We start from the raw sequence: 18183 nt of genomic DNA on the forward strand, positions 1-18183 counted from the left end.
AAGTAACACTGTATTTTAATAAAAATATTTATTATCGGAACCTAAATACAAGCAGCCCAACGCTTAACGCTCCAAAGAAGTTTCCAAATAAATATAAGCTGGACTGGTCTCCTGTGCCTTCAGGTATTTCTGTGGTTTTACTTTGGCTTGCTAGTTTCTTGGTTTCAACGACATGTATATTCAGTCTGATGAATGTGCATAGGGTTCTAAGCTATCTTGTCACGCTTCTCTTTTGCGATATCTATTACAGCTTTTGTAAAAGATTCAGATCTTTTGGTACGAGTGTAGCATTGACCTGTTTCATAGCCAAAACATTAACCAAATCCTTAACCAAAACATTAACAAAAATATTAACCAAAACATTAACCAGAACATAACCCAACCATTAACAAAAATGTGTTGAGTCAATCCATAAGAGATGCCGAAAACATCTGATGCCAGCACAACGATTTTCAACTACTGTTTCTTCAATTTTTTTTGTCGTCATTAACAGGGATGGATGGACGATTCAGGTGAGTCAAGTTTTCAATGATTTCACGACCTTACCTGAATGTTTTGTGCTAGTCTAGCACTAGTGTTCATGCTAAAGTAAACTGACCATTTCTGCAAAATTTTTAATGATTCCTTAGCCATGATTTCGTTGGCAACACACAAAAACACCAAGCACAATCTCCGTATTTCTTTTCATAGTAAAAATCAGCGGAAAAACTTCGCGATGTAAGCAAAAAGGTACCAAACACATATTAATTTGCAAATGGGTTCTTCATACGAACATACAAAAGGTTTTCAAATCTAGGAAAAATAAAATTAGTTACCGATCGCTGTTTAAATAGAACAATCCTAGTCAAATTTGTCAGGCGTCTGTAAGTAAAGCGGGGCCAGCTTACCCAAAACATTTACCAAATCACGATTTTATACGTCTAAAAACTATCGACTCGGCAGCATACCTAAATATTATTTGGGGAATACTTATGTCATAATATTATTGTTGTTGTAAAATAATGAACGCTGAAAATGTGTTAATTTGCTAAATCAGTCACAGCAGATAAAGCAGCGCTGAAAATCTAAAGATAATGCTTGGCACATGCTCGAATAATGAATATGCCTGTCCAATAATTGGCAGATAATTCCAGCTTATCTGTCAGTAATTTGTCTGCTTGAATATTTATAAATAAATACAAGTGCATTGAAGCCACCGCTCAAACAATTGTGTTTCTTAACTTGTTGAATCAACTACTAAATTGCAGATTCCTATTTAAAATGAATACAAAATTCTGTCTGGTGTTTTTGCTCGTTGTTTGCATTGCTAGTTTTGTGTCAGCGATGCCACAAGGAGGTGAGTAGTGAAGGAGTTGATTCTGTGAAAGCCTACTAATGCTTTGTTTTGGCAGACATTACAGACTCTACCGACTGTGGCGAAAATGAAGAATACACAACTTGCGGCAACCTCTGTCCAAAGCGGTGCGTAGGAGGCCTTCCTTTCTGCTCACTGCGCTGCTTCATTGGCTGTCGTTGTAAAAGTGGTTATGTGTTGAATAAAGAGAACAAATGTGTACTTCCGGAGAATTGTTAAGTGATAAATGTTGATGAAAATACATAGTTATGTAATATTTTGAAAAAAAAAAACAAAAAAAATATTAAAATTTATTATTTTTTTATTGTTAAAGCTATCACTGTTTTAATTTTGTGCTGTCTGCCAGCAGTTATAATTATTACCGTGAAGCAATTATTGTGAATACTAAATACTTAAAAATATATATTTTACAACTGGTGATTAAGATAGAAGCATGAATTATGTTTTCTTGTTTTTATTGTTGCAATATTGTATTCCCGATATATGTAAGCGAATATTTTACGAAGTTTATTGAGGCGCTTACTATTAGCAGAGTTTATTTGTCATGTCTTATCGGAAGAGGAAGTTATGTGTGAAGCTTAAATGATATTTCTAAAAATGGTACGATTTTGTGTGTTATCTTAATTTATGACCAAGTATTTTCTTTTCGCCCTCTCAAGCTTATTTCTTTATAGAAAATATATTGGAGTAGCTTACTCTGCTAGACCCACTGACGTCCAAATTCAAGATAATCGAAAAGAAGTGTTAGAAAAACATGCAATATCTGGGCATTTGCTCAGTTGGTTCACACACTTTTTGTTTTGAAAGCTTATCAAGAACCAAGCGAAAGGAACAATCTTCGTTTCACTGCCGAAAGCTTTCGCGCTCACAACGAGGATGAAAAAAGTAGCTCTATGGGTACAAATATATGTTTTTTGTGCTCAAACCAATCTATGTCCAGCTATTGTTCGGATTTTGAACCAAAACATTCTCAAAAATCACTGGAATAGTTCAAAATTACAAGATTACATTTATATCGTGAGAAAGGCTTTCAACTTTACTAAATATACATTTCTTGTTTTCGTTTCCATGAAGAATTTGAATAAACAGGTGTTTTTTTTAGGATTTTAGTTTTCGATGAGGCAAACCTTATTTCGGAGTTAGTCTCTTTAAGAACAGCTGTACTCAGTTTCGTCTGCCATTTCGTGTTAAAGTAAGTCTGCTCCGGAACAACGTTTGAAAATCGTGCGAACTTATTGCCAAAATTATGGTTCAGTTTGCGCGATGCGTCAAGCGCTGCGTCCAATATTCCGACGATAGAATCCTCCAGCAGAATCTGTAATTTGAGTAACTGTGGATCATGGATCGAAGACCCGAATGAATCCATTCGCCATAGCGAAAAAAAATTTATTTTTCGTGGGGCTGTGTGAAGTCACTTGTCTGCGCTGATAGGCCGAAAACGATTGACGCCTTGGAAGAGAATATCTTGTTACCTTCACTAATAGTATTCTCGTCTCGTAGTAATTATACGAAGGAATTATATATAATTTTAATAATTAGAATTATTAATTTTCTTAGGAACTTTTGATTATTTTTCAACTGAAATGCAGCTGGTTGAAACAATTTTGAGCTTCTTAGAATTTGTTGTGTATATATATTTAGCAGGTAATTATAAACAATAATCGCTAAAACTAATGTAGACAAATAAGGAGCGGTTAAATTCAGATGTAGTCGCACTGCGGTAATTAAAATTATTCATGATTAGAGGCAGACGTGTCTGCGTTCTATTATCGACGGAAGCCTTACGCGGAGGAGTCATGAAAGTTTATATACGCTTCTCCCTAAACTAAATTTTTTGCAAATACCGTAAACACAATTTACGAAAGCGATAATTAATATACGTACGATCTACTAAGTGAAAAGTGGTTGAAATTTTAAGGGTAGAAATTAGTTATCTCAATTTCCGGCAAAACTAGAAGTCCCATAGAAAAAAGTTGTATAGCAAAATTGTAGGTAGTAAAAATATCAGTAAATTTTGTAATCACAACTTTTTCACATAACCTCAAAATTTCTGTGAAAAATTGTAATGAAAAAAAAATTTTGGGTTTTTTGTGCCCTGAGTAAGGTATATTCAGTTTGCCACGATGTTTGGAACACCAAAAAGGAAAGGTTGTAGACCCTGTAGAGTATATATTGGATAGTCGAAAAAGTCTTTTCGTATTTCTAATCAAACTTTATTTGTATTTACTTTACTTTTACTTGTATTTACACTAATAAATAAATAAATAAACAAATGTGATTGGTAGCAGTGGAGATATACGAATGCAACGACATCTATTGACAAAATACGAAAAATCTTTTTCGACTACCCTGTATATTATATATGTAAATGGTAAAAATGGCGAGCTGAGTCGTTTTAATCTTCTCCATCCGTCTGTCCGTTTGTATATACGCGAACTATTCCTTCAGGTTTTGAGATATCGACTTTAAATTTTGCACACGTTCTGTTCTTCCCTAGAAGCTGCTAATTTGTCAGAACCGACGATATCGGCCAACTAAATAACGTAGCTGACATACAAGCTGTCCGAAGCAACTCAAATTCCTTTTTTATTTCTTCAAAAAATTTCGCTACAATCTCCAACGACATAGTTCAAATCCGACCACTAAAAAATCCTATAATCGAGAAAATTAAGCCAGAATAAGCTTCATTCCATAAACCAACAACAACGCTACCACCCTACTATGAGTATCTCATCTAAAAATTTATTTATATATATATAGGTGTATGTGTACAAATAGTCAATATGTTCACCCATTGAAAAGTAAATATTTTAGAATCATCTGTTCGTAACTCGTTCGTTTAGTCGATTATGTATAAATACAAGTGCGAGAAATCTGTTGCTAAAACAATAGTGTTTCTCAGCTCGTTCAGTCAACCAGTAAGAAATTCCCAATCGCTTATAAAATGAATACGAAATTCTGTTTGTTGTTTTTGGTCGTTGTGTGCATTGCTGGTTTTGTGTCGGCGAAGCCACAAGGAGGTGAGTTGTGATTTAAAACAAAAAAACGTAAAAAAATATGGAAGCCTCGTAACCCTTCGTATTTCTTTTCGTACAATTTAAAGGCTCTGGCTGTGGGCTAAATGAGGAATTCACAACCTGCGGCACCGCCTGCCCGCCAAAATGCAACCAGGGTGGTCCAAGCTTTTGCACCTTGCAATGTATTGTCGGCTGTCAATGTAAAGTTGGCTATTTGTTGAACGATAAAGGTATCTGTGTCCAACAAAGGAATTGTTGAGTGACAAACAATTAGAGATTGACTTAAGCAAGTGTCGAAGTGTGAAAAAGGCAGCAAATAAATGTTTTTGTTTGGAACTATCGGCCACTGAGTTGTATTATAGTGTTAAAATTTTTAAATAATTGGAAATATCTAAATATGTGTAGTATATAAATAAAAAATTAAAAAATAAAATGTTGTCAAATCATTTCATAGTAAATAGCATGGAAGGAGTGTGACAAAAAGAGAAGGTGGAAGTGGAACTAATCAAACTAATTTTTCAGAACTTTAGTAGATATAAGTTCAGTGAGAGAAAAGTGGAGGCATATTCAATAAAAATTACTCCTATGTACATTAAATGCATATATTTTCATAAGTCCTATCTTGCTGATAGGAGCCCTACATTTCGTGGAGGCAGGTTTTTATAATTTATGTTCTAATGTGCCGACGTTCAGCGGGTTTATTCGCTTCGTTATCAGCGCTGGGGACTTGTCATATTATCTTTTTAATAGTCCCCTCTTCGTTCACCGACTACGTAATAGTCCTGATGTAATGAGTAAAACTGCGTTACTTTAATAACTTAATCGTGCCATAACAGTCACCGTCGTTACCGATCTTAACGGAGCTTCTGGTATTGCTCAACGTCAATTTGCACAGCCGTATTAATTTTGTGGGTATTCCAAATTCAGATATAGTGGCATAAAGGTAGCTCCTTTTCGTGCTCTCAAAAGCAGCCTAGAAATCAAGGAGAGGTGATGCGTGTCGATCCTCTTTTTCACAGGTATTTTATAAGACATCTTTCAGTATCTGAGATATTCTAATACTACTAGATTAGGTTAAAAGTTCGATTCTAAGAAGGCTCTCACTTGGACAACGTAGAACGCTGGTTCGTTGTGATACGTCAAACTCTTAAAAAGCCTCTTGAGCCTATCACTAATTTGTTGAGACGGTTAATATTAGTTTCGGCTATATCTTTTGGTCCGCCGAAGTTAAGATTAATGAGATGTTTTAGCGTCAGCCTTGCGAAGGCCCTACAATGTAAGAAAAAGTGCGTGGATATTTCCACCTCACCCTTCTCCATACATAGTTGCGGCAAGATTTTAAGACTCACCGCATGAATGCCTATTGGACAGTAAGAACTTCTATACTTGCGGCTAGATGAACATTGCTCAGGGTAAGTAGTTCAGTAGATCTCTTGCGTTTTACTCTAGTCCAGAGGGATCCCACGTTCATACAAAAGCTGGTCGTCGACTAGCGCCTTCTTTGGGCACATGAGGTCAATTCCTCCAGTATTAGAAGACAAGGCGCCAATCGAGATTCAACTCGGTCCCATTCCATTGTGGGCTGGTTGAGCCGAATGCAGTTGCCAGTGATTCCGCTGTAACCAGGCGCCCAAACGAACCTGATAATGAAGTAGCTTGATGATATTTCTAGTGATAATCTAGGATTATCGGTCTCCTTGACTAGCTAACAGTTAGCGCGCTCAGCGAAAGTATTGCCGCTATGCCGGCTAATACTATGTACTAGGTAATTTTGCTTTAGTCCTTCGTAATAAGAAAATGTATCTTGAACTTTTTATATTCTTGAAAATACATTATAACCAATTGTTAGGCTGCGCCTTCTCTACCTTAACATCACTTCTCACAACAACTACGCTTACCTATGAAATTCTCTTCTAGCATTTAGAATTACAAACAGCCTTTATGGTAACTGTTTTATGAACTTAAAATTGATTATTACTAATAAATGTAGCCTACCTAACCGTAAAAAAAAGCATAATTTCGCAAATTGGTCATTTTCCGTTTATTAAAAAACTGTCAATTAAGTATTTGCCAAAACAATTTATTGATACCGGTAATAATTTTTTTGAATTCAAATGTGCGCAATACTATTAAATTATGTTATGATTTATTTGAAAAAAGTGAGTAGCTTATAGCCACATCTAACAATTTTATAAAAACTTAACGAACACCAAAGTATCTTGCAACCAATGACTCGCACACAAGGCGACGATAAAACTAGTAATTATAGAGATAAAAACCAAACAATTAAACGCTTAACTATTTTGCGGTTGAAATGCAATAATGCGATATAATTTTTTGTTGTTGCCAGTTTTTTTGTAGTTTTTTACAATTTTTAACTTTTTTATATTAGTACAGCTTTTTATACAAATTTATTATTGAAATTTAGAACATGGTATCAACGCATTGTAGTAAAGTCGACCAGTGTGACAACAACAAAATCTACAACATAAAATAATGCCGACTAGCGGAGCTGCCATATCCGTTCTTCTACTCTAGACTCAATCATACAAGTATATCGAAACAAATAACGAAAACTAACGGATCTGATTTTTATATATAACAAAAAGTTTAAAACATGAAAAGCTTCGTATAATTAAATATTCAACAAATTGTATGTATAAATCGCGTTTTTTTCAAATGATTTGAATATAAATAATTTTTGGTTTTTATAAATCTTTGTAGAATAAAGTAAAAAACTCTAAAAATTATTTTAATAATTTAGGATTGGCTTTCCGACTTTAGGGAATATATTCATGATGTTTAAGGATAAAAAGCCTAATATAAGGTTAGGTTAGGTTAAATGGCTGATCCCTCACCATCGCGGAGGGATCACACTTAGACTATTATGTTCAGTGCTTTGAGAAATCAAACGAAAAATACTCCTGTGCTTGGATATTAGCTATCGACAAAGCATCTTGAACGTAACACAAATCTGCTAAGGGGTTTTATTTCTACTTTTTTTCCTGGGTGCCTGAAAGTATGAAATCCGAGGTGTTTTTGCCTTGCTCTGGCAAAAGCAGAATATCCAAGAATGTGTTGAGATTATTTTATTTTATCTTCTTCCAAACAACAACTGGAATCCGTTAAGATATTCAGTCTTACTGCATGAATTCCGATTGGACAATGTCCTAATGTTAAACTAAGGAAAAGAAAAGTTGTCTCTCTCCGAGTTATCGCAATTTGAGAACAGTGAACATGTCTCTATTAGTTCTGGTGATGCAAATAGAAGAATTTTTTCCAGTCCCTTGGATCTATTAAAAATTTTCCGGATTTTTTGTATGATTTCGTTGACGAAAAAATCAATAAAGTTCGACAGAGCGTAATTAAATATTCGGAAAGTGTCTCGGCTATATTTTTTGCTATCAATTGATTGAAGAATATATTTTAGAATTACGATACTCAAGCTTAATTATCGATATATCAGTAGAATAAACAAATAAGTCCATCATCCTTTCAACAAATAATCGTCAATTGAAACTTTTCCTTTAAAAACAATTCAGTTCATTCATAATTATATATTATGCTTTATGACCACTTTAAATACACATATACATACACACACTCTCGTAAAATGAAACTGCGTCCTTGGCCATGACACCATTCCACACATACAACCAACACGCAGCCACACCGCAAGCAACCTGTTCGCAAACCAAAAACACAAATTCCGCGCAGTTGTAAATTACAAATTTCATTTCATTTCAATGAGCGTGTTGTCTTGGCCAGAAGGAATAAAACGCAAAGGCAACAACAAGAGCGGCAGCAGGAAAACAACGCGTTCAAGCAGCAAGTTGTGCAAATATGGCAAGTGTGCTCAATGAGGTGGCGGTGGCCGCGGCTATTATTGCGGTTGCTGCAGATAAAGTGTGCCACATACAAAATGGGGCAGCAGTGCGCACAAACATACAAACAAATATTTATACAAACGTACATAAATAATATATATGCACATGTATGAAAAATGAAATAATTGTGGTTGTTTGTTGTGACAGCTCATGACAGCCACAGTGAAAAGTGATGAATAATTTGTTTGTATGTCAAATAGAATGAATGCTTAAAATCGCAACTAACTATGAAAAGTAACCACAATAGCTTAAGCGGTTATTTCGAATAATCAATTTTTTTACATATATTCAGTATAAAAATATTTGAGAATATTCTCCAAAAATTTGAAGTGGATCTCGCAAATGATGTCGGAGAAATGAACGCATTTGCATAAATGTTTTAATTTAGTGCGCGACCTCCTCAGATATATTCTTATAGAAATTATGGATGGAATAACATTACTGATAATAATTTCGAATTTTTAAACCTAAAATGTTCATTTTTTTCACAAAAGAGAGCCTCTTTTGATAAGTAGCAATTTTTTTTGAAAAATTAAATTTTTTACTAGTTCTTGAAACCATACCTCGATTCATTTATGTTAATAATAACCTTGAGTATTGTCAAATATGCCATGAAGTTTGTAACACCCGGAAGGAAACGTCGGAGACCTTACAAATTATACATGTATGATCAGTATCACGAGCTGAGTCGATTTAATCATATCTGTCCGTCCATATATATGAGAACCAGTCCTACAGTTTTTGAGATACCGATCTGCAATTTGGTACATATCCTTTTATATCCAAAAAGCTGCTCAGTTGTCGCAACTGCCGATATTAGTTCAATATAACATTTAGCTGCCACACAAACTGAACGATCCGAATTAAGTGCTTATATGGAAAACTTCTTCATTCGGCGAGGTATTTGGGATGGATTATTGACCAAGGCAATGCCACGATTTCTTAAGAAGTTTTACAGATCGGACAATTATAGCGTATATCTACCATACGAAGTGAACGATAAAATCAAGTTCTTTTACTTTGCAGAAAGGGCTTAGATGCAACCGAAATTAGCTAAGTATTTTGCTTAATTTTTTTTTTTTTTTTTGGATTTTGTTATTTAAACTATATAAAGGATCAAGATGACGAAACGAATTGAAATATGTTAATGGCTGTCTGCCTGTCCATCCGTCCGAGCAATCTGTAACTTGAATAAAAATTAAGTTATATAATATAATGGTACTGTTGAAAACTACTAAAAGTGCAATGATAAGTCAGAGACATTACATTTTTAGTCCGAGATGGTATGAGAAGGCTTTATTAGAAACAGGTTAGAATTGTACGAGAGGCGTGACACCGCCGAATTTTAGTTAAAATCACATATCTCGTGACCGTCCGACCAACCTCGACTGAACTTAGTACGTGGCATTTTCCTTACGTCATTATGTCACATTGTGAAAATGGACGGAATCAATGAGATACAACTTTGCACGAATAATGCCTTTAAAGTATGACATCTTATCACCAAAAATTGTTCAAATACGAGTATAACGAAACTCTTCAAGCCCCTTGGTACTGAATATGGGGATCACAGCATCTATAGTTGACTTTTGACCAAAAATACTGGTCAATTTATGGGATTTAAAATTGAAATTCTGAGAGAATATTTCCCGGATAATAGTTACTCTGTCTCTCAAAAATGGATTGAAACAGATCAATATTTCCTTGAGCCCCCATATACCTAATAGAAAGATTTTCGAACTTCCGGGTGAATTTATACCTCATATTGTATATCGGCCAATATGTGAGTTATCCCAATGAATATAAGAGCGACTCATAACAGTGTATCTTTGTGGCTAAAATAGATAAATTTGAGCGAAAACTTGGCCTAGGTCCCCTATAACTAATATCAGGATTTGCGATCATCCGTCTGACTTTAGTCCATATGATTGATGAGTGTATGTGAGGTACCTTAATTAAGCTCAGAGAACATGTGACAGTATGTGACATAGTAAATAAATAAAAATCGGGTCGATACAACTATGGTATAACAAACCGTATGTGTTTGGCTTGGATTACGATCCTCTAGTTGACGTTTTATATCTGAAGGAATTTCCTGGTCTTTGCTATTTGAAATTTGCAAGAGATAAAATGGTCGGTAACAACCGAACTTAACCCTTCCTTATTTCTTTTTGCATAGATTTTATGCAGAAAAGTCTTTCTTATCACCTTACACCTTCTCTCAGAGGTCCTCTTGGAGAGCAGCAATGGTTCGTGGGATTTTGAATTTTTCCAAAATGAAAAAATCAGTGTCTAATAAATTACACTAAATTGTGCAAATGTTCATGTACATTTATTTGTTTTTTAAATAAAATGCTTCTTTGAAAAAAAAGAAACACAAGGAAAGGTTTTTTTCTGACTTGCAAGTGGATATATATATAATCGCTTAAATTTCGTTGATATATGGAAATAAGAAGTTGCTTTATGAATTGGTATAGTTGATACGAAAGAGAAATTTCGAACATAAACAATATTGAAAAGAAATTCAAATATATATAAATATATGTATATATATACTTACATATACATATATTTATTAATATATTTTGTGTCTTCAAAACTGAATCATTCAAATGAACTTTCAATTAAAATATTATTCCCAACCTCTTTTATAATTCTTTAGAACTCTTCACAGCACATTACCGTTACTTTTGCCGCACTTTCAATAATAAAAGCATCCAAACTATATGTGAGCAGCAATTTTTTATTATTTTTATTAGAATTTCCTCACACTGCATGCATGAAATTTCACTTTAATAACACTTAAGCACTCTTCACATGCGCGTATAAATTTCTAAATATTTCTGACACCCAAATTACATGAAATTCTTTCTAAATCACCTTAGAAAGGTTTCACTACCACTTCTTTGTTGTTCTTTTCACCAGCCACAACCGCAGCGCTTAGCTTTTGAAACGCACACACACGCCGCCACTAACGAGCAGCAGTCTTCGGCGCGAACGAGTGCTTCTACCACAAAGAATAAATGTTACGATGGAAGAAAGCCAAAATATCAGACCAAACGCGTCAAACGACAGAATCCAACTGATCTTGCAGCTTGCCGCTGATGCTGATGCCCACCGCTGCGGCGTGACTGGTGTGCGTGGTGTCTGCTAATTGTGCGTTACGCCAACCTGTTGCTGAGGAAATGCCATAAGCAGCAATCTAAGCAACTATGTTGTTGCACTAGCAAGAACAACAACGTCAACAGCTCAGCAACATGTTTCACCAAAGTGCGGCGCCGCGTACTGAGAGTTTTCAGCTGAATGCCGTTGTTGGCGTGGCTTTATGGAAGTTTGTGTGTGTGCTGTCACTTAATGTAATGAGTTGAAGATGCACCCAAAACTGCTCCTCTCAATTCTTTGCAACTCACCTACAAATGGGCATGTGCTCAACTGATTATAACAGGTGTTGCATGTCCAAAAAGCATACAATTGCGATTATGAAATTTTCGTTGCAATCACTATCTCGTTGTGTTGCAATGAGCGCGCTTGCTGTGAATAAGGTGTCGTTCAAACACAATGCACGTATAAATAAATAAGTAAATTAGCAGTAACCGAATTGCAGATACTTGTATTTATTTTTAATGGTGGGAACTTTCAAGTACACGGAGAAAAATTGTGGAATAGATTTGAATGTAGTGAATATTATACGAAAATTTTTAGCCAAGTCAGCTACAAAAATGTGTATGAATCGGATAATTTCTATGAAAATATTCCACAGTAGCTCTTATATTTTATAGTTAGACCTAACCTCAAAATCATTTTATAACTGTGGATAAGTTTATGCCTGGCATTAGATCACTTTTGTTTTAAAATTCTACTGATATAATAAAGGGCGTTCTAGATCGGTCTTATTCAGACTCTGACATTGAATCCTTATTCTTTTAATTCCGTTAAAATTAACATCCAAAGGTTACGGAAAATATCAAAAAATTCCAAAAAATAAGAAAATCTTTTAAAACCAACATACTTTAAATAATTTGCATAAGCTCTAGTAAATTATTTTAAGGACGAAATCGCGAAGAAAACAGTCTCAATTTAATAATTGAGATTTCTAGGTATTATTTACTTTAAAAATTATTTTTACAGTAAATAATTTGGCCATCGATGACAACTACAAGTATTTGAATGTTTTTATCGAATTTCGCCAAAAGTATTTGTGCATGCATCAGCTTCTTTGCAAGATGTCGTCGGATGAAAGCATGTCCGATAGGAACCTAAGTGTGCTCTGCCCAATCCACAAAAATCACACGTCGCTGTTGACCGTCGTAACTTTGAAGTCGTATCAATCATTCATATCTTTCTTGCCAACAGATGTTACTTTGGATTGAGTGGACAATTGAAAAGTAAAGTCCTCTCTCGACGAACAGAGTACAAAGTCTGTAAGTCCCTCATCATTCCCGTCCTGCAATATAGAGTGCGAAGGCATGAACAATGAAATTATTCGATGATAGGCCTTAGGATCGTTCGAGAGAAAAGTTTTGCGGAAACTAACTAGTATTTGAGATACCCGTCATTTTGGGAGGCTCTAAAAGTGAATTCTTAAATTTCGACTATGTCTGAATTTATTGAACAAAGAAGTGCGACAATGCACCATCAGCATTAGTTTTTCGTGATCATTTCGCCACATTTTCAACTAATATCGTACCGCAACCACCGCATTCGCCTGATTTTCCTTCGTGTAACTTCTGGCTATTCAGCAAATTCACATGACCATGCCGAGGACACCGTTTTGACTCAATTGAGGATATAAAATCTAAATCGAAGAAGGCTCTGATGGCCATCACGCAGAATTTTTCTAAGTGCTATGATGACTGGAAAATTCGTTGGCATAAGTGTATTGCAGCGGGATGGGATTACTTTGAATGAGATGAAATGGACAAAATTCACCTCTTCATTTGATCACAGTAGTATAAAAATTTGTTTTAGTTTCTATATAATCACTTAGTTTCTAAATTTCTAGAGTCACCGTCTAACAAAAAAGATTTTGAAGAACTAGCAACGCACTGCCCTTTTCGTGAGTATGTCCTCTTACCTCATAATTTGCGAACGAAAGTTTTTGTACTCACAGACTGCTAAGGAGGTGTCTCGTACATATGGAGAATACACTTCATGAATTCTCCCCAAAAGTACATTTTATGCTAACTTAAGCAAAAAACACCCATATCACTCCATACATCACTTCCGTGATAAACTGAAGTCAGTTTATAAAATTCTTTGAAAATTGAACTATGCCAAAATTCAAATTTTTCATTGGCAAAATATCGGCTTTTTCATATATTTGAAAAGAATTATTTCGATTGATAGGTTATTAAAAATTTGAAAATTTTTTTATTGCATCAATATCTGTTCTTAATTTTGGTTGTGAATTTGTTCCTGTATAATTTCCTTTTTTTTAATTTTTTTAAGTTTATAAAAAAATTAATAATATAAACTTTTTCCTATCTTTCAGATCCAAACAACATGCCAATCGAAAACTAGAGCGGTAAGTGTCAATTATTATGAAATAAACTAATATTCCTATAGTAATTGATTAAATATATTTTGTTTTCAAATCTAGACAAATTGTTTAATTGCATTAACTATAATAACTCACTGATTTAACCATTAATGCCAAACCTCTGATATATGTACTTTAATATTTTTTACGTGAAGCCACATATCGTCATTTATTTACATGTAAGAGCGAAAAAGAGAGTTTATTAAATTTCGATTACACATTTGTCTGCACATCACCAATACTTCATGCCATTCTTTACTCGTCCACAAGTATTTACTTTTCATTCATCATTGTGCCACGCCAAGCCGGCTGCTTAAGAACCTTTATAGCTGTAACGTGCTTGAGCTTAACTTGATTTCGCATAATTGCACTTTCTCTTCGCTATTGATATTCTAAATAATTTTTTCATTCATATGGTAATTTAATTTTTTGTTGGCAGCGCCGCACATTAATAGCACGATAAAAGAAAAAAATGTGGAAGGTAAATGCAAATGAGTAGATCTTCTTCGCTTTTATTTATGTGTGGACATAACTCTTTCTAAGAATGGACAGTTGTGAGGAAAGAAATAGAATGAATGAAAATTTAACTAAAAATGCAAGAGAAATTTAAAATATGTGAGTTTTATTGTAAAATGCAGTAGAAGCTTCCAAATATTTTCTTGATATTCAATAGTAAGCACTTAATTTTGTCTAAAGCAATATAAGAGAAAATTTTAAATACAAAAGGTTCCTTACAAGAACGTAATTCCCATTGTTCAATTCTTATTGGTTATAGTGATCCGATCTAAAAAATTTCTTCAGAGATTGCTTTGTTGCCTTAGGCAATAATCTGTACCAAATTTCGTCATCAGTAGCTCATGAAATGAGAAAGTTTTCTATTTAAGCACTTTATTTGAATCGCTCAGGTTCTGTGACAGCCTTATGAAATTATTCTCTCACGAAGTATCCTCTCAGTAAATCCATTGATTGATGTGATGTCTTGTTAAAATCAAATGTCGCCGAGATCACGAGCCTAAATTTCACGCATCAAATAGTCCGTTGTCATGGTGCAATATCGGGTACGTTTTCACCGGCATCATCTTTAAAGAAGTATGGACCGATTATCCCACCTACAAACCACACCAAACTGCTGTTTTTTTCTGGATGAAATGGCAGCTCTTGAATCTCTTCACGTTGCTCTTCGTCCCAAATGAGGCAATTTCGCTTGCTCACATACCTATTAAGCCAGAAACGAGCCTCATGGCTCAACCGAATTGAGCTCGAAAACGACGGATCTTCTTGCAACTTTTCAAAAGCCCATCAAGAGCCCATAGAGCGAAGCGATGTCGTTTAGGAAAGTCGAGTGGCTTCTATTCTTGCACAAACTATGTTTTGTTGTTGCAACGGGCGCCGAATCGACTCCTCACGGTCTTCGTGCACACTCTCAGCTACGGTTGCTAAATTTTCTTTAGTATGCTGGACGTGATCTATTCGGTCGAAAATTATCCAATTATGAATACTGTGTCTTAAGATTGATGATGGTATTGCGAATAGTATGCTCAGTAGGCCGATTATTTTGGCCATAAGTTGAGCGAAGCTCGCGTAACACAATGTTTACAAAAATGAAATTTTCGTAATAAAGTTGAACGATTTGTAAACGTGTTCAGGCGTAAGTCTTTCCATGATAAAATGCCAAACAATACTGAACAAAAATAACATGACAGCTTGACGCGGCTCACGCGTGATCTGTCAAAAAAAAGGTTTTTGAAAAACTACCTCCACTTGAATCACCCGTTATAAAGCGATGTTTTGTTGCCGTAATGAAGAGTACTTTGCTTATACTCCTAAAACTATTTTTTTAAACTAATAAAGAATTGCCTATGAATGTGACTCATAAAATTTTTTTCTGAGCTATATTTTAATGGCCGGCACTGTGGACATGCCACAGACTTTATGCGACAACTTTTTTTGCAAACCGAAATTCATTAATGCATACTTTTAGGCGTTTGAAATAGATGTTGATCGATGTTGAATAATCACCAGAAGTTTCTAGTAACGCTGCTGTCAGCTTTGAATTATTTTTTAGAAATTTCATTCTCTCTTAAATGATTTGCAAACTCAGTACTATGTTTATGCTTTAAAATCGACTATAGTACTTTTGATACACACTTACGGCCAAAACAAACTGCATGATTGGCAATATCATACATAAATTACCCACATCACCTCTAGAAATTATTTTTTGAATTACTTTTCACTTGACAAAAGTCAACAATCATTCAAATGTTATTGTCAAAAATTTTAATTGGATTTTTTTTAGTTCAAAAAAATTTTAAATAATTTTAGTTTTTGAAGAAAAAATCAAGTCATAAATATAAAAAATATAAAACAGTAGCAAAAAGCAGCCATTTGCGAAATTGCGCAAATGAAGCCCAATCGCAAGGACCCCATAGCGCCGGTGTGCCCGAAAACGACCTCCACGATCGGCACAATAACCGCCGCCGCAGTCGCAGTGGACGCGCCGAAGCACGATGACGAATTGCGTAATTTGTGCGAGAATGTGACATTTATCGGCTGGATGGGCATCATTGCCTCGACGACGCTGCTGCTATGCACGGGACTGACCATGCAGTGGCATCACGATGTGGTGCGCTATCTGCTGCTGGTGCTGCGCAGATCCACGGAAATGGAACGCTCGCGCGGCATGTTGCGACGGGGTGAGTGGTTCTGCTACTCCAATAATTCAAACTGAATTTAATTTTAATATTAATTTGTTGCGTTTCGTTCAAAGTGGTTTTGACGGTCAGCGTCAGCGCTTATTTCCTCTCCGCCATCAATGTGCTTATGAATATGTTTCTGCTGACGGGCGTGGCGAAGGTCAGCTCATTTCATCATTTTGTGTTAAGAAATTTAAATTTTGTTATATTGTGAAATTCTAGCTGAACCACAAACTTATGTTGCCCTGGCTGCTATTTCATGCCTTCATATTTGGTCTCTTCGCTCATATCGCCTTGTACATAACCGTTTCTAGCTTGCTGATGGACCTCAGAATCTTCGTTTTGCTGCTCGCCTCCTTTTCAATGATCATAAGTAGAAAGTTGAAGTATTTTTTGGGCCATTTTGGTCACTTAACTTATATTTATTTGCAGTGATTTTCTACAAAATAACCTATGAAGTATTCAATCTTTGCAAAACCATACGCAGAAACCAGTTGAGGAATGAGCAGAATTTGCTAAATGAAGAGAGTAACAAAAAGAGTTATCTGATTTTACAATCTGAGGCTTAAGAAAACAACGAAATAAGGGTTCGAGCTTAAAATATTGAAATTATGTTTTTACTGGTGTAGAATACTCTTTTGAATTAGACATTTAACCACTTCCATATCATTCCAAAAATAAACTAAATTCACAAATCAATCTCTAAGAAATTTTGTTTCTAACTAAAATATCACTTTAGTCCTCGACATTGTTTCCATTTGTTGCCACGGTCTTTCGACTTTTCAATACTTCTTCGAAAATTCGAATTGAGTGAAATATTTTTTACGGCCATTTTTAAGCCTAAAAAAATTGAGAAAGATCACTGGTAGCCAAATCTGGTAAGGACGGTTGTTGAGCAGTGACTCTTGTGTCGTTTTTGACCAAAAAGTCAATCACTAATATGAAAGGAGGTAATGACGCATTCAAGTCTTTTGGTACCTTACCCAAAACATTAACTAAAATATGTTGAGTCAATCTCTAAGATATAGTGATACTCTCTGCACGCTAAGCACGTTTTCATTAACTTTTTCGATGTTATCGTCAATAACAGAGGTGAACGCACGAGCCGCATGAATCAAGTTTTCAGTGACTTCACCGTCTTTTGTGAATACTTTTTGTCACTCAAATACTTGTGTTAGTGATAAAGTAGACTCTTAAAAACACTTAGGCAATATTGTCAATGATTCCCTAGCTATAATTTCAATTGTAATCCAAATATGAAGCAAACTGCTATATAGTATTGTCTTGTATAGAAAATGTCACCAGACAAATCCTAAAGAAACAGGTACAAAGCCCATTCTAAATGACGTATGAACATTAAACAGAAAAAAGGATTTACCCATCTAGGACGGAAATACCAATCGCGTTCAAATTCAGAGAATTCAGAGAGAGAGAGAGAGAATTACTGTCGACTGAACGGCGTCTATGGTAAAGGTAATACCGAGAGGGTTAACAGTTTTATATCAAATGTCAATGCAAATCCATAAATTGTTGTTCTACAATTACGACGTTTTCGACGGATGTTCTCACGCAAACACCAAATAGAACTCCTTATTGACCTGCCTGCCACTCCGAAGCAAATACATGATGTCTCATACCACGAATATCGAAAACAATGAATATTATCAAGATTTTTGAGCGGCTTCGATGT

At 35.0% G+C, this 18183-nt stretch overlaps 3 protein-coding genes and 1 long non-coding RNA gene across 4 annotated transcripts in view; all 4 read left to right on the top strand.

The window, feature by feature from the left end:
- Positions 1-1175: 1175 nt before the first annotated feature.
- On the top strand, positions 1176-1595 carry LOC105224564 (chymotrypsin inhibitor). The gene is made up of 2 exons (XM_019989655.2): positions 1176-1336; positions 1392-1595. The coding sequence occupies exons 1-2, from the start codon at positions 1261-1263 to the stop codon at positions 1571-1573; spliced, it is 258 nt and encodes an 85-aa protein (XP_019845214.2). The 5' UTR covers positions 1176-1260; the 3' UTR covers positions 1574-1595.
- Positions 1596-4214: 2619 nt separating this feature from the next.
- On the top strand, positions 4215-4804 carry LOC105224566 (chymotrypsin inhibitor). The gene is made up of 2 exons (XM_011202690.2): positions 4215-4374; positions 4458-4804. Exons 1-2 carry the CDS (start codon positions 4299-4301, stop codon positions 4628-4630), a joined length of 249 nt encoding a protein of 82 aa, XP_011200992.2. The 5' UTR covers positions 4215-4298; the 3' UTR covers positions 4631-4804.
- An 8943-nt stretch (positions 4805-13747) lies between these two features.
- LOC125777330 (uncharacterized) overlaps positions 13748-18183 on the top strand; it is an 86920-nt gene continuing 82484 nt past the window's right edge. Inside the window, exon 1 of the long non-coding RNA XR_007422247.1 lies at positions 13748-13782. This is a non-coding gene — a long non-coding RNA (uncharacterized LOC125777330). The remainder of the gene's footprint in view (positions 13783-18183) is intronic.
- On the top strand, positions 16037-17181 carry LOC105224567 (uncharacterized). The gene is made up of 4 exons (XM_011202691.3): positions 16037-16493; positions 16568-16653; positions 16716-16866; positions 16926-17181. Exons 1-4 carry the CDS (start codon positions 16202-16204, stop codon positions 17060-17062), a joined length of 666 nt encoding a protein of 221 aa, XP_011200993.2. The 5' UTR covers positions 16037-16201; the 3' UTR covers positions 17063-17181.

The sequence above is a fragment of the Bactrocera dorsalis genome, chromosome 3, assembly GCF_023373825.1.
Source record: "Bactrocera dorsalis isolate Fly_Bdor chromosome 3, ASM2337382v1, whole genome shotgun sequence".
In the NCBI taxonomy this organism is placed as follows: Eukaryota; Metazoa; Arthropoda; class Insecta; order Diptera; family Tephritidae; genus Bactrocera; species Bactrocera dorsalis.

Excerpts from the sequence above, each read along its gene's own strand:
- LOC105224564 (XM_019989655.2), top strand. The coding sequence starts at position 1,261 with ATGAATACAAAATTCTGTCTGGTGTTTTTGCTCGTTGTTTGCATTGCT. Across the intron at positions 1,337-1,391 it reads GTCAGCGATGCCACAAGGAG|ACATTACAGACTCTACCGAC; the intron begins GTGAGTAGTGAA and ends TTGTTTTGGCAG.
- LOC105224567 (XM_011202691.3), top strand. The coding sequence starts at position 16,202 with ATGAAGCCCAATCGCAAGGACCCCATAGCGCCGGTGTGCCCGAAAACG. Across the intron at positions 16,494-16,567 it reads GCGCGGCATGTTGCGACGGG|TGGTTTTGACGGTCAGCGTC; the intron begins GTGAGTGGTTCT and ends TTTCGTTCAAAG. Across the intron at positions 16,867-16,925 it reads CTCCTTTTCAATGATCATAA|TGATTTTCTACAAAATAACC; the intron begins GTAGAAAGTTGA and ends ATTTATTTGCAG.
- LOC105224566 (XM_011202690.2), top strand. The coding sequence starts at position 4,299 with ATGAATACGAAATTCTGTTTGTTGTTTTTGGTCGTTGTGTGCATTGCT. Across the intron at positions 4,375-4,457 it reads GTCGGCGAAGCCACAAGGAG|GCTCTGGCTGTGGGCTAAAT; the intron begins GTGAGTTGTGAT and ends TACAATTTAAAG.